This window comes from Oncorhynchus clarkii, chromosome 12 (assembly GCF_045791955.1).
Source record: "Oncorhynchus clarkii lewisi isolate Uvic-CL-2024 chromosome 12, UVic_Ocla_1.0, whole genome shotgun sequence".
Classification (NCBI taxonomy): Eukaryota; Metazoa; Chordata; class Actinopteri; order Salmoniformes; family Salmonidae; genus Oncorhynchus; species Oncorhynchus clarkii.
In genome coordinates this window covers 28,572,575-28,587,697 of record NC_092158.1, presented here as the reverse complement: position 1 = coordinate 28,587,697, position 15,123 = coordinate 28,572,575, and the positions used below count along the sequence as shown (strand labels likewise).

At 42.0% G+C, this 15,123-nt stretch overlaps 2 protein-coding genes across 4 annotated transcripts; both read right to left on the bottom strand.

Moving 5' to 3' along the window:
- Positions 1 to 33: 33 nt before the first annotated feature.
- LOC139422979 (Ras-related GTP binding A) lies at positions 34 to 4,352 on the bottom strand. Of its 3 annotated transcripts, none has more exons than XM_071174515.1 (10): positions 4,025 to 4,352; positions 3,314 to 3,430; positions 3,055 to 3,154; positions 2,830 to 2,896; positions 2,509 to 2,731; positions 2,145 to 2,240; positions 1,947 to 2,069; positions 1,774 to 1,865; positions 1,552 to 1,667; positions 34 to 1,000 (listed from the first exon to the last, which is right to left on the bottom strand). In XM_071174515.1, the coding sequence occupies exons 2-10, from the start codon at positions 3,338 to 3,340 to the stop codon at positions 897 to 899; spliced, it is 948 nt and encodes a 315-aa protein (XP_071030616.1). In that variant the 5' UTR covers positions 3,341 to 3,430; positions 4,025 to 4,352; the 3' UTR covers positions 34 to 896. The 3 variants fall into 3 exon arrangements, with proteins under 3 accessions (XP_071030616.1, XP_071030617.1, XP_071030618.1); XM_071174516.1 differs by having other exon boundaries at positions 4,185 to 4,351; XM_071174517.1 differs by having other exon boundaries at positions 4,159 to 4,328.
- Positions 4,353 to 4,732: 380 nt separating this feature from the next.
- Positions 4,733 to 9,405, bottom strand: LOC139422976 (charged multivesicular body protein 1b-like). The gene is made up of 8 exons (XM_071174513.1): positions 9,235 to 9,405; positions 8,642 to 8,739; positions 8,389 to 8,535; positions 8,045 to 8,113; positions 6,151 to 6,258; positions 5,916 to 5,959; positions 5,737 to 5,809; positions 4,733 to 5,461 (listed from the first exon to the last, which is right to left on the bottom strand). Exons 1-8 carry the CDS (start codon positions 9,248 to 9,250, stop codon positions 5,417 to 5,419), a joined length of 600 nt encoding a protein of 199 aa, XP_071030614.1. The 5' UTR covers positions 9,251 to 9,405; the 3' UTR covers positions 4,733 to 5,416.
- Between the last annotated feature and the right edge of the window lie 5,718 nt (positions 9,406 to 15,123).

The following is a 15,123-nucleotide window of genomic DNA, read 5'->3' as shown; positions in this document are numbered from 1 at the left end:
CCTTGTCACATGTTGCAGAACACACCAGACTTATTTCTAAATATGTTTTATTTATGCATGAATGCACTATTCCAGGTTTAAAGTCTTCACAAAATGTGTTTTCCAGTGTTCAACAGTGTGTGAGATACTGTATTTGTTGAGCTCACACCCATATCCCACCCCCCACCAGTTTCCATCACCTCAAAGCATTGATGACAGGTCTCAAACCATGTTCCTGGAGAACTACCCTTCTATAGGTTTTTGCTCCAACCCCATTTGTTACTAATCTGGTTCAGATTATCAACCAGCTAATTGTTAGAAACAGGTTTGCTATATTAGGGTTTGGAGTGAAAACCTACAGGACCATAGCTCACCAGGAACATGGTTTTAGAGCCCTGATTCATATAATTCAGCGTCAAAGCCTTGACTACATGAGATGGCATGGTGAGGTAGCACTCATCACATCCACATAGTAACGTAACACTAGCCTTGACAACAGCAGATCATTGTAAAGATAGTCACTTGACTATGCAAAGCAGAACATCTTTTCTGAGGCTCCTTTTTTAATCAACATACTGTGCTTACCATTTACAGAGTGACTGTGACAGACCAAGACAGCATTGGTATCCCCTAACAGTAAAATATGAGCATTTAATAGATTTTTCTATATAGATTTTTTTTTTTTAATCTGACATGTCTGAGAAAAGCATCACAGTTCATGATACATGAGATCAACAAAGATTTGACTTAAAGGAAAACAGAATCTTCTGTAGGAAAAACATGTGATTGAGTGAGACAGGGTAGCACAGTGCAGGGCTGTTCATATGCGTTGGTCAAGGCTGGACCACAGCCTGCAGTTAGCTGTCTGTGGACTGATTGGTTCAGCTGGCTGGCACCCCCTGGTCCAGATGCAGTGCTTAGCGCATACGCATGGTCAGGCTGTGCTTTGGTCCATCCAGACGCTCCAGCTTCTCAAAGTGTTTCCTGGCGTTGCGGATGTTAATGAGTGTGGCTGCAGAAGCTATAAGTAGAGACAACATTATTTAGAGTGTCATGTTCACCGGACGTACTACCTTGTCCCAGATCTGCTGTTTTCAACTCTTTCTATCGCATCTGCTGTCTCGACCTCTGAATGGCCAGCTATGAAAAGCCAAGTGACATTTACTCCTGATGTACTAACTTGTTGCACCCTCTACAACCACTGTGATTATTATTTAACCCTGCTGGTCATCTATGAATGTTTGAATATCTTTGAGAACATTCTGGCCTGTTATAATCTCCAACCGGCACAGCCAGAAGATGACTTGCCACCCCTCAGAGCCTGGTTCCTCTCTAAGTTTCTTCCTAGGGTCCTGCCTTTCTAGGGAGTTTTTCCTAGCCACCATACTTCTACATCTGCATCGCTTGCTCTTTGGGCTTTTAGGCTGGGTTTCTGTATGTATAGCACTTTGACATCTGCTGATATAAAAATGGCTTTATAAATATATTTGATTGATTGACTTACAGTAGATATATTTTCTCATGTACAAACAAGTCCTTAATAATAATAATAGTAAAAATGGCTATACTTACGTATGGAGGGGTCCGACATGATCACCATAACATATGTATTAGAGGTGAAGACATCAATGAAGGCCGCAAAGTTGGAGTTCCTCACCTCCATGCTCTGGAAGGAGGCTGCCAGTTTACTGCAAACACCAAAGTACTGCATCATGAAAACACCAAAGAGAGATACCAGGTCGAGATGCAGTAAGGTCACCAAAGAGACATGTTCCTTCTGGAGGATGACCTCACCTACAACTGAGCTTGAACTGTTTGATGATGTTGCTGATCTTCTCAAAGCGGTGAGCATCACGCTGCTCTTTGCACTGGTAGTGAGAGATTACCTGTAACAAACATTACCACCAGAAATGACATAATTTCCTACTCATCCAACAAAGCCGTTTTCAATAGCTAGCAGCTCTCACCAGAAAAGTGGCTCTCTCAAACAGAAGCACTTCATCTGCCTCAATGATCTGGGCAAAGTTACGCAGGTTTGTCTCCAGCTGCTGTACATTGGGGATCAGCTGGTAAACAATACTGGACCATGCCTTAAGAGAGAAACAAGATGTTAGAGACTTATCTGAGGGAACAGAGATAAACAGTCATACAGACAGAGCAGCTACCTTGTACAGTGTTTCATCCCAGATTGATGTTCTGAAGCAGGTGCAAGCCAAAGGCCTGGACAGACGCCTCAGGTCCTCTTCACGCTCCTTAAAGATCTGGAGAAAGGGAGGACAATCACTCTTCCACATAGGTGTTAAGAGTTGAGTACACCCCCATGCTAAATAAATAGCCTCCTAAAAGGTTGGTTAGTGGTGGAGCTCTCTGGCCATTTGAAGGAATGTCTTAGTGCCGCAAAAGTGTTAAGCCAGATTCCTAGTGAAATATGTCTTAAAATTCAATGTGTGTATAAATAAGTGAATGAGTTGATGCATTAAAACATTAAGTGTCTGATCGGCATGGTGTTTTGTGTGAACCCCAGCTCACCAGGTCTCTCTGGTCCTCCTGAACCAGATCCATTTTGTGCACCAGGCAGAAGACCTTGGCGTCGGGGGAGTTCTGGAGGATCGCCTCCAGACAGGACTGGTAGTAATGCATGTCCTTCTCCAGCTCACGGCTCTCCACATCGAACACATAGATCAGTACCTCCACGTTCCTGAATATGTTGTCTCTCTGGCTGGTAAAGTAGTTCTCCATGAAAGTGTCTTGTCTGACAGACACAGGAAGCAGAGTGTTAATTGTGGTGATACACATAGAGAAACACCCTACAGCTTGTCAAATGAGGCTGAAAGAGACTGGTTGACTTACCCTCCACAGTCCCACAAGTTCAAAACCAGATTGCCAAGGAATCGCACATGGGAGTGCTCCACATCAACTAAGTCGCAAGAGGATAGGAGAAAGAAAATTAAATAATTAGAATAGGGTGAGCATCAATGCAACACAATTATTTAGCTATCTGACAACAATTGAAATTATTACATTTTCAACTGGCTTAAAAATGTATTTAGTTTAGAAACTTTAGCTAGTGCTTACTCGTGGCTCCAAGGCGGCGTGTGTCTCGGGCTATGTAGTTGGCAAAGATGATAGATCTCATGCTCGTCTTCCCAGACCCACTCTTGCCCATCAGCAACACCTTTAGAGAACGTCAACCAATTGCATAAGGGGAATTTCTATAGGGGGACAACCACAGACTCCTACAACTCTTCTGAGCCCCCAGTGTCTATTGTCACTGGAAATGTTGTGTTTAAATTCTTACAAATACCAGTGTAGAGTTCATTTTTTATTTATCTACCTTTTTCTTCATGGCTGTGCTTGACATCCCCTTAATCGTTCAGTTTGCAGAATGTTGAAATCTAGTCAGTCTGACTTTGGCCCTCTTCAGCAGGCTTTCTGTTATTATCACTTACAGCTTCAGCAGAAGACATAACATGGAGAATAAATACAGATATGTCATTATCTCTAATGTGATGTAATTACTAGCTAGTATCACCCAAACTAAACAGCTGGTAAGGTAAAAAAAAATGTTAGCTACATAATAGGTAAATTATCTAGATTGCAAGAGTATATGATTACTAGCTTATATGACACTAGAGGGCCAGATATAGTTAGGATATGTGAAGTGTAAATTAAAGCATTTGCACTACCAGTGTTATACATTGCACAAATTAGCAAATATTATTTACAAAAGGGGATACCGCATAAAAAGTGAAATGAAGAAAGGGAAGTGTAACTTTGGTATTGAAGTGTAGCCAGAGATGTACTACAATGTTGGTGTAGTTTGCTACGTTCTCAACAATCAAAAGAACTAACTACATAAAACTAACGTTAGCTATGTACAACAAGTGAGCTAACTAACGAACTTAGCAAGCTAATAACGTTAAACAACATTCAGAAAAGGTTTAGTTTACTCGCTTGCGATGGAAAATTGCTAAATTATTGACAAAATATTCAGTAACTATATAGTTATGTCAATATTTTCGATTTAAAATAGCTTATACATTACTTGATTTAGATAGCTAGCGAGCGGACAGGTCCATTGCTTGCTGTGTTTAAGCCTCCACAAACATGCTGATGCTAGCTAACGTTAACTGCCAGGCCCACAAAACATGCAATATCATTCGGTTACGATTATACTACCGACGGGTCATCTGATGCGTTATCACCTGAAGAGGCTGGTCGAGGCTCGTAAAATAATAACAGAAAAAAACGACTTTTATAAATATTTGGTTAGTTGAGTAGCGAGAGAGGTACAGAAACTAACTCCACTGTCTATACAGCGTCTTAGACATTTCACGTGATTACTAGCTGGGAGGGGGCAATTCACGTGACCCAAGAATGCGTAAGTGTGAGTGCGTTCCAAAGCGTCAAATCTTGGGGATATTTTTGCTGTAACGTGGCTAATTTCATCAGACTATATGTCATTTTGACATGTGCATTCAACATTTATCTTTAAGCCAGAGCTTGAATTAGTACCTGCACCTCACATGTTTTACTGCTTGAGCTCCTGTTCCTCTAAATAGAATATTAGCTCAAAAGTATTGTTGCGCTCCTGCACTTAAATATAAACAGTACCAGAACCCAAATGAGTACAGGCACCTATTTCGGTCCAAGTCAAGCACTGCTTTAAACCCTATTATTTTCAACATTGTTTACATACATGCAAATAGGGTGAGATGTACATGGAAATGAGACTGAAAAAGGTACAAGAGGCTAAAGGTGTTATTTTTTATTTAACTAGGCAAGTCAGTTAAGAACAAATTCTTATTTACAATGACGGCCTACTGTATAAAATTGTATTATATAATACCCTAAACTGTGTAGACACAAAAAAAACAACCCCAAAACTCAAGAGTTATCAAATGTAATAATCAACCAACCAATCTCTTCATAAAACCATGCCGTTCTGATACAGGATAGGGGAATATATACACATCATTTTTTTTAAACACAATTATTCACGTGAATAAAATATCTTGTCAGGAAATGGGTAAATGGAGGGACACCGGAAAGAAACGCATCATATAACATTGTAGTTTCCTTTTAAGACACAAGAGGTCTGCCAAACTACAACACAATAAAAAAAAGATATACAAAAAGCATCAGTTGGAGATGCAACCATACCAGTTATTATATTTTTTAAATCATGAATTTTCCATAACCAATAAGTCTGTTAGTAGGCTGGTGGACCATATTCCTGTACCTTTATACTCTCTATATAAAATAGTACATTTCGAACACCAATAAAGGACTCAAGGACAAGGCTCTTAAAGGTATACATTTAAAGAGAAACTAAATGAGAGACAAAGACATTATGAAAAGAACAGCAGGTCTTGGATTTTTATCCAGTTTAGGCCAGTTCAGGCCATGCATTGAGGTCTCAGACTGAGTTCTTCCTTTACATTTGGTCTCGGAGTTTGGCAAGCCTTGAAGACAGTTCATCCTGAAAACAAAAGAAAAACAGGTGTTATGTTGTTGCAGATGCAGTAAGTCAGACATCTCTAAAAAATATAACTATTTTTTTTATTGTGTAAGAAGGGTGAGAGGTGGGGCTGAGGGCAATATTTCTGCAAGCCTGAGGCACAGCTACAATAATAATATCAGCAATGTTATCATTGCTCTATTATCCCAATAATTTATTTGAAATATCCTGTTCAGTAGACAATTGAAAGTGTGGTAGGGTATATAATGGCTCTTGTTCAGGGCCTGTTTCTGTACCTGCTCTACTGATGCTACGCTGGTGCCCACTGATCCAGTCTGCCCCTGTGGGAGCTCCATGTTCAGGTCCAAACTAAACATAAAGAAACAGAAGAACAAATTGCTATTCATTACCTTTTCATCCTTTATATACAAGTTTTTTCAAGAATAGAGAAAACCACAAAATGAGGAATACTCACCCTGCTTCATCAGCCAATTCGTGCATCAGTGAATCCACTTGATTCTGAAACACGTCACTGACTGTTAATCTCCATTGTTTGTGAACAGAGCAGAATAAACTAATCAAAATAAATGTATCTCGTCATGATCTGCACTTGGGTGTGTATTTACTGTTACAGACTTCAAGATTAAAGGCCACACATCTGGTCAAAGACAAAAGGTCTGTCTAGCAGGAGCACAGAAAATCATCATTACCTGTGGTGTGGTAAGTGTGGTTGTGCTACTCATGGTGTCCTCCATTTGGGCTGTCTGCACATCCAATGTCTCAAATTGATGTTCAAACTTGTCCATGAGGCCTGAGATCTAGAGAGATGAGACATTCATTACACAATTTCCCTCTCATTGTGATTGTGAAGAACATAAGACGTATACTGTCTAAAAAGAGAGTGACACCTATCAAATAGCTGTATTTGACTACCAGCATTATGTGTGCACACACACAGCCATGATTGCACGGAACTCCCATCTGTGATTGCTCAAGTAAACAACAAAACCTGGATAAAAAAAAACGATAAAGACTGTGCAAAGTGACCTATATATTTTGTGTGCATGTTTTTATTTCATCTTTATTTAACCAGGTTGGCCAGTTGAGAACAAGTTATCATTTACAACTGCGACCTGGCCAAGATAAAACAAAGCAGTGCGACAAAAACAACAGTTACACAAACAAACGTACAGTCAATAACACAATAGAAAAATCTATGTACAGTGTGGGCAAATGTAGAAGAGTAGGGAGGTAGGCAATAAATAGGCCATAGAGGCGAAATAATTACAATTTAGCATTAACACTAGAGTGATAGATATGCAGATGATGAGCTTAGAGTAGAGATACTGGGGTGCAAAAGAGCAAGAGAGTAAGTAATAATATGGGGATGAGGTAGTTGGGTGTACAATTTACAGATTCACTGTACCTGTACACAGCTGATGCTTAAAGTTAGTGAGGGAGATATAAGACTCCAACTTCAGTGATTTTTGCAATTTGTTCCAGTCATTGGCAGCAGAGAACTGAAAGGAAAGGCAGCCAAAGGAAGTGTTGGCTTTGGGGATGACCAGTGAAATATACCTGCTGGAGTGCGTGCTATGGGTGGGTGTTGCTATGGTGACCAGAGAGCTGAGATAAGGCGGGGCTTTACCTAGCAAAGACTTACTGACTCAATGACTTGGAGCCAGTGGGTTTGGCATCAAATATGACAAAACAGATGGCACTGTGATAGACTACATCCAGTTTGCTGAGTAGTGATGGAGGCTATTTTGTAAATGTCATCGCCAAAGTCAAGGATCGGTAGGATAGTCAGTTTTACGAGGGTATGTTTGGCAGCATGAGTGAAGGGGGCTTTCTAGATTTAATTTTGGATTGGAGATGCTTAACGTGAGTCTGGAAGGATAGTTTAAGTCTAACCAGACACCTAGGTATTTGTAGTTGTCCACATATTCTAGGTTAGAACCGTCCAGAGTAGTGATGCTAGTCGGGCGGGAGGGTGCGGGAAGCAATCAGATGGAGAGCATGCACTTAGAGCATTTAAAAGCAGTTGGTGGCCACGGAAGGAGTGTTGTATGGCGTTGAAGCTCGTTTGGAGGTTTGTTAGCACAGTGTCCAAAGAAGGGCCAGAAATATACAGAATGATGTCGTCTGTGTAGAGGTGGATCAGAGAATCACCAGCAGCAAGAGCGACATTATTGATGTATACAGAGAAAAGAGTCGGCCCGAGAATTGAATCCTGTGACACCCCCATTGAGACTGCCAGAGGTCCGGACAACAGGCCCTCCGATTTGACACACTGAACTCTATCTGAAAAGTAGTTGGTGAACCAGGTGAGGCAGTCATTTGAGAAGCCAAGGCTATTGAGTCTGCCGATAAGAATGCGGTGATTGACAAGAGTCGAAAGCCTTGGCCAGGTCGATGAAGACGGCTGTACTGATGTGGAGGCTGTGTGTGACATTTTAAAATGTATGTAGTTCTGTCCTCGAGCTGTTCTTATCTATTAATGTTCTGTATTGTGCCATGTTTCATGTTTTGTGTGGAAGAATAGCTGCTGGTTTTGCAACAGCTAATGGGGATCCAAATAAAATAAAAAAATACACATTTTACCTTCTCCAGGTTCATACTCTTCAGTGTGGCATCCATGCCTTTCACCACTCCAGCCATAGATTTAGTGACCTGTAGAATTAACCAACATTGCTTAAATAGAAAGGTACCTTGCTGTGTGGTTGGACACAGCCATTGTTGCCGTAGTTACCTTGCACTTTCACACAACATTGCACCAAATTTTCCCTCCAAAGTAAAAAAGTGTGGAACCATCTTAAGCAGAATTAGTATCTCCATTTTGAACATCCAAACCAATATTTTACGTGTTGTAAAGTGTGAACAAATGTTTATCTACAAAACAAGAACATTGGTGTGTGAAGTCTCATAGGTATGTATAACAACTGCACCTTGTTCATTGTGACTGCTGTTTGGACCCTGGAGGCCACTGCATCGATCCGAGCGCTCATCCTAAGGAAGTTGACCGACTGGTTCTTCTGTCTGATGGCGTTTTCCGCATGGATCCGTGCCACTTCCACATTTCCTTTTTGGATAGCCTATGGCAAGGATAAAGGTTCAGTATCCCTACATTCTCAGTTGATATGTTCAGAGTTAAGGTGAGGTGATTCAGGGATTGACTAATGATGTAAAAAGCCTACTTACTTTTTTGACTTTGGCCTTCTCTGCCTTTTCCTCTTTGTCACATTTCTTAGAGTTTCGTTGCAGTTCTTTGGCTGAAAACTTGAGATTGAAGAGATGCTCTGTGACGTGACGTTAAAGACTGTGTCAAAATTGTCATACATAAATTAAACCCAAAGGGGTACAAATACTGAAACTTTCTTCATACCCTCTATACAAACAAACTTTACTCGATGGTGACGTGCTTCCACCACCAAAATGAAATACCTGTGATGTAGACATGTGAATAAACTGAAAATGCCAGCCATGCTACCAGGCACTGGGTGTCTTCAGACTAGTAAAATTGTTTACTAAACTGGTTGTGTATTTATAGATTATGCCTACTTTGGCAGATGTCGTTACAATATCAATAAGAGCAAACAAGCGTTTACCTTTGTCACCAAGTAATACAAGTATAAACTTTATGCTTAAATACAAATCTAAACCTGATACATATATAGCTATTTTAAAATCCTCTTCAGACGAGGCTTTATTATGAACTTAACAGAGGCCTTCCTTGTCTACCTATATTTCCTGGTGCCATTTTCACGCCTAGCTAACACTCTTACAAAGGATACTATCCATATTCGACATGCTGGTAGGGTCCTTGATGGTCCGATAATTAATATCTTGTTATTGCTCTTATTCTTCTCGATTTAAACGTAATGCAGCACTTGCTTTTCCTATTTTAATTTTACTATCGTTGATACTTCCGGGCACACTACCCAAATATGACGTCTCCATCACATGTTCAGGCGTCTCCAATGCGTTGCATTTGACGTCACTAACAACCCCAAAAAATAACAATTTTATTTCTGTCAGTGGATGTCTGAATAGACGTGTAAAGTTCTGGAATTATTACATTTATTCAGGATTATTACATTTGCCACAATATTGCTATCTATTATGTGCACAGCCTTGTCCTCCCTCTATCCCTTATCTCTGGTGGTATGTCAGTGCAGAGACAGTCCAATCAGGTTAGTGCTGGGGGTTCTCCTCAAAGACAAGTTGTGCTGGTGGTGGCATAACTGGGGAGTGGGCGGGAATTGAGCTTGATTGATGATTAGGTTTGCGTTTACTCACCCTCTGTCTGATATAATATTCCCCCCCTTTGAGGCAGCCAGTGCATTCCTCCCAAGCTCCCCCTGCTCTGCTCTATGAATGTCTGCTCATTCACCCCTAAATGATACTGAGGCATTTATTCACCAATCCTGGAGGAGTGCAATTTCCCAATAACACAAACTCCCATAACACTATCCTAGCCACATCCTCAGAGCATGCATGTGCAGACCAGCTGTCTGGAGTGTTATTCAATCTCTTCCTATCCCAGTCTGCTGTCCCCGCTTCAAGATGTCCACCATTTTTCCTGTACCCAAGAAAGCAAAGGCAACTGAACTAAATGACTGTCATTCCCTTCTGTCATCATGAAGTACTTTGAGAGGCTAGTTAAGGATCACATCACCTCCACCTTACCTGACACCATAGACCCACTTCAATTTGCATACTGCCCCAATAGATATGCATACGACGCAATCGCCATTGCACTGCAAGCTGCCCTATCCCATCTGGACAAGAGGAATACCTATGTAAGAATACTGTTCATTGACTACAGCTCAGCCTTCAATACCATAGTACCCTCCAAGCTCATCATTAAGCTCGGGCCCTGGGTCTGAACCCCGCCCTGTGCAACTGGGTCATGGACCTTCTGATGGGCCGCCCCCACATGTTGAAGGTAGGAAACAACATCCTCAACACAGGAGCCCCAAAGGGGTGCGTGCTCCGACCTCTCCTGTACTCCCTGTTCACCCATAACTGCATGGCCACGCAGGCCTCCAACTCAATCATTACGTTTTCAGACAACAGTAGTAGGCCTGATTACCAACAATAACAAGATAGCCTACAGGGAGGAGGTGAGAGCCATGGCGGAGTGGTACCAAGAAAATAACTTCTCCCTCAACATCAACAAAACAAAGGAACTGATCGAACTGATCAGGAAACAGCAGAGGGAGCACGCACCCATCCCCATCGACGGGACCGCAGTGAAGAAGGTGAAAAGCTTCTTGTTTCTTGCCGTACACATCACTGACAATCTGAAATGGTCCACCCACAGACAATGTGGTGAAGAAGGCGCAACAGCAGCTCTTCAACCTCAGGAGGCTGAAGAAATTTGGCTTGGCCCTTAAGACCCTTACAAACATTTAAAGATGCACCATTGAGATCATCCTGTAGGGCTGTATCACTGCATGGTATGGCAACTGCAGGGCTCTCCACAGGGTGGTGAGGTCTGCCCAACGCATCTCCAGGGGCACACTGCCTGCCCTGCAGGACACATACAGCACCCAATGTCACAGATAAGCCAAAACGATAATCAAGGACATCAACCACCCAAGCCACGGCCTGTTCACCCCACTATCATCCAGAAGGCGAGGTCAGTACAGGTGCATCAAAGCTGGGACCGAGAGACTGAAAAACAGCTTATATCTCAAGGCCATCAAACTGTTAAATAGCCATCACTAGCCGGCCTCCACCCTGTCACTAGCCAGCTACCACCCGGTTACTCAACCCTGCACCTTAGAGGTTGCTGTCCTATGTACATAGACATGGAATTACTGGTCACTTTAATAATGGGACACTAGTCACTTTAATAATATTTACATACTGTATTCCAGTCAATGTCATCCTATTCAGCTATTGCAGTATATAGCAAATATTCAGACACCTTGACTTTTTCCACATTGTTATTTTACAGCCTTATTCTAAAATTGAATGAATAAATTTTTCCCCCTCATCATTCTACACACAATAACCCATGACGACAAAGCAGCTGTCTATATAAGGTCCCACAGTTGACAGTGCATGTCAGAGCAAAAACAAAGCCATGGGGTCGAAGGAATTGTCCATAGAGCTCAGAGAAAGAATTGTGTCGAGGCACAGATCTGCGGAAGGGTACCAAAAAATGTCTCCAGCACTGAAGGTCCACAAGAACACAGTGGCCTCTATCATTCTTTAATGGAAGAAGTTTGGAACAACCAAGACTCTTCCTAGAGCTGGCCGCTCGGCCAAACTGAGCAATCGGGGGAGAAGGGCCTTGGTCAGGGAGGTGACCAAGAACCCGATGGTCACTCTGACAAAGCTCCAGAGTTCTTCTGTGGAGAACCTTGCAGAAGGACAACCATCTCTGCAGCAATCCACTCATCAGGCCGTTATGGTGGTGGCCTGACAGAAGCCACTCCTCAGTAAAAGGCACATGACAGCCCACTTGGAGTTTGCCAAAAGGCACCGAAAGACTCTCAGAACATGAGAAACAAGATTCTCTGGTCTGATGAAACCAAAATTGAATTCTTTGGCCTGAATGTCAAGCATCACATCTGGAGGAAACTGGGCACCATCCCTACGGTGAAGCATGGTGGTGGTAGCATCATGTGGTGGGGATGTTTTTTCAGTGGCAGGGACTGGGTGACTAGTCAAGATCAAGATGAACGGAGCAAGGTACAGAGAGATCCTTGATGAAAACCTGCTCCAGAGCGCTCAGAACCTCAGACTGTGGCAACGGTTCACATTCCAAAAGGACAACAACCTTAAGCACACAGCCAAGAAAACACAGGAGTGGCTTGGAGACAAGTCTTTGAATGTCCTTGAGTTGCCCAGCCAGAGCCCGGACTTGAACCCAATCGAACATCTATTGAGAGACCTGAAAATAGCTGTGCAGCAACTCTCCTCATCCAACCTGACAGAGCTTGAGAGGATCTGCAGAAAACAATGGGAAATACTCCCCAAATACAGGTGTGCAAAGCTTGTAGCGTTATGCCCAAGAAGACTCGAGGCTGTAATCGCTGCCAAAGATGCCTCAACAAAGTACTGAGTAAAGGGTCTGAATACTTATGTAAATGTGATCAGTTTATTTGATTTATACATTTGATAACATTTCTAAAAACTTGTTTTTCCTTTGTCATTATGGGGTATTACCTGTAGATGGGTCAAAAAACTATATTTAATCCATTTTGAATTCAGGCTGTAACAATAAAATGTGGAATAAGTCAAGGGGTATGAAAACATTGACAGATAAACTACATAACCAAAAGTATGTGAACACCTGCTCTTCAAACATGTCATTCCAAAATCATGGGCATTAATATGGAGTTGGTCCCCCCCTTTGCTGCAATAACAATATCCACTCTTCTAGGAAGGCTTTCCACTAGATGTTGGAACATTGCTGCAGGGACTTGCTTCCATTCATGCACAAGAGCATTAGTGAGGTCGGGCACTGATTTTGGTCGATTTAACCTGGCTCGCAGTCGGCATTCCAATTCATCCCAAAGGTGTTCGATGGGGTTGACATCCGGGCTCTGTGCAGGCCAGTCAAGTTCTTCCACACTGATCTCGACAAACCATGGACCTCGCTTTGTGCACGGGGGCATCGTAATGCTGAAACAGGAAAGGGCCTTGCCTAAAACTGTTGCCACAAAGTTGGAAGCACAGAATCGTCTAGAATGTAATTGTATGCTGTAGCATTAAGAATTCCCTTCACTGGAAGGGGCCTAACCCAAACCATGAAAAACAGCTCCAGACCATTATTCCTCCTCCACCCAACTTTAAAGTTGGCACTATGCATTCGGGCAGGTAGCATTCTCCTGGAGTCCACCAAACCCAGATTCGTCTGTCGGACTGCCAGATGGAAACATCACTCCAGAGAACGCGTTTCCACTGCTCCAGAGTCCAATGGTGGCAAGCTATACACAACTCCAGCCAACGCTTGGCATTGCACATGGTGATCTTGGGCTTGCCACCATTGGCTGCTCGGCCATGGAAACCCATTTCATTAAGCTCCAGACAAACAGTGTGCTGACGTTGCTTCCTGAGGCAGTTTGGAACTTGGTACTGATGATTTTTACTCGCTACATGCTTCGGCACTTGGCGGTCCCATTCTGTGAGCGTGTGTGGCCTACCACTTCGCAGCTGAGCCGTTGTTGCTCCTAAATGTTTCCACTTCCCAAAAACAGCACTTACAGTTGACCTAGGCCTGATCTAGCAGTGCAGAACTAACTTCTTGGAAAGGTGGCATCCAATGATGGATTTTATACACCTGTCAGCAACTGGTGTGGCTGAAAATAGCCGAATCCACTAATTTGAATTCGTGTCCACATACTTTTGTATATGTAGATTGATTGATAGATAATCCCATAATGAACAGACAGAGTATCGTTCCCCGTAACATCGTGACGCCAGATTGCCATGGAAACTACATTACGCTCCCAGTTGAGAGAAAACAGTGCGTGGTTGAACTTCAGTTTGTTTCAGCACCACTGTCTTGTTGGACAGCGATCACGCACGAACCTACAGTTTAGCAAGATAATAACGAATTGTGTCTACGACTCGGAGATCCAATTAAACCTGTTGGATATCACTTGTTGTTTTTATCACTATAGTTTGGCTAAGTTCTACCATTTCATTCAGCAGTTAGGTGAGTAGGCTAAAGTAAATTATTTAATTGCATGATCATTGTCATGTTACATTTGATACAGGAATAATTTCGAAATACATAAGGTTTGTGCTTATACAATTTGAATGTAAACGGATCAAACAAATATGTACATTTGATAGGCTAATGATTTGCATTGTCCATGGATGGATTAAACAATAGCAAACAATGTTGGCCAGTGTGTAAATTATACCTAACAATATTGCATCAGGTGAAGACGTGGGAGAAGAGGTGTAGACTAAACTCACCAAAATGTTTTATTTTGTATATTTTATTAGTTTCTGTTCAATAAAATATTTAGCTGTTGTTAAGCATGTTTATGTAGTCTACGTGCGTGGTCTATTCAGTGTCCTGTGAGTGTTCACTAGGCTAATAAAGGGTTTGTAAATATTATTTAGGTAAATTGCATAGACTGTGCATCACGTCGTTGAGTACTTAGTCTAATAAGGACTGTAAAATAAAATCTCAAGAGAACAGATTGATAGCCTACGCAATATTTTACTTGATCTATTCTGATTATCAACAACTGGACTCTTTGCTTGAAATACCATATTTGTATAGCATAAGTCTCAAATATACAATGGGAATGTGTGAGAAGTGGCGATGTTTTTTACACGCATGCAGAAAATCCAGAAGACGCGGCGAAGGGTGCTTTATTCAGTGACTGTATGACTCATACAGTTTTATCTAAAGAGTGGGAGCAGGCGCGCGGGCGAGAAGGGGTTGCACATGAGACTACAATTCTGCAGCATGCGACTATTATTCTAGTACGTGATGGATTCCATAAGAACTGTCCATGCAAACTTTTGGCTCTTATGGGAAAGTACCAATACATACCCCAGCTGTTGACCTCCCACCACTGTTCATGTTAAATCTGTGTCAAAGTAGGCGACATCAGGCTAATCTTATTTGTGGGATATCATTTCCAAATGTTTACGTAGCCTTATTGATTTGTTTAAGAACAGCCAAGAGTATTTTTTTATTCAAT

What these genes read in the sequence shown, in the direction of transcription:
- LOC139422979 (XM_071174515.1), bottom strand. Translation starts at nt 3,340, where the DNA reads ATGTCAAGCACAGCCATGAAGAAAAAG. An exon ending in AACTTGTGGGACTGTGGAGG is followed by an intron (nt 2,732 to 2,829) that starts GTAAGTCAACCA and finishes TGTGTCTGTCAG; the next exon opens with ACAAGACACTTTCATGGAGA. An exon ending in GGGATGAAACACTGTACAAG is followed by an intron (nt 2,070 to 2,144) that starts GTAGCTGCTCTG and finishes TTCTCTCTTAAG; the next exon opens with GCATGGTCCAGTATTGTTTA.
- LOC139422976 (XM_071174513.1), bottom strand. An exon ending in AGAAGGCCAAAGTCAAAAAA is followed by an intron (nt 8,536 to 8,641) that starts GTAAGTAGGCTT and finishes TCCTTGCCATAG; the next exon opens with GCTATCCAAAAAGGAAATGT. An exon ending in CAGCAGTCACAATGAACAAG is followed by an intron (nt 8,114 to 8,388) that starts GTGCAGTTGTTA and finishes TTAATTCTACAG; the next exon opens with GTCACTAAATCTATGGCTGG.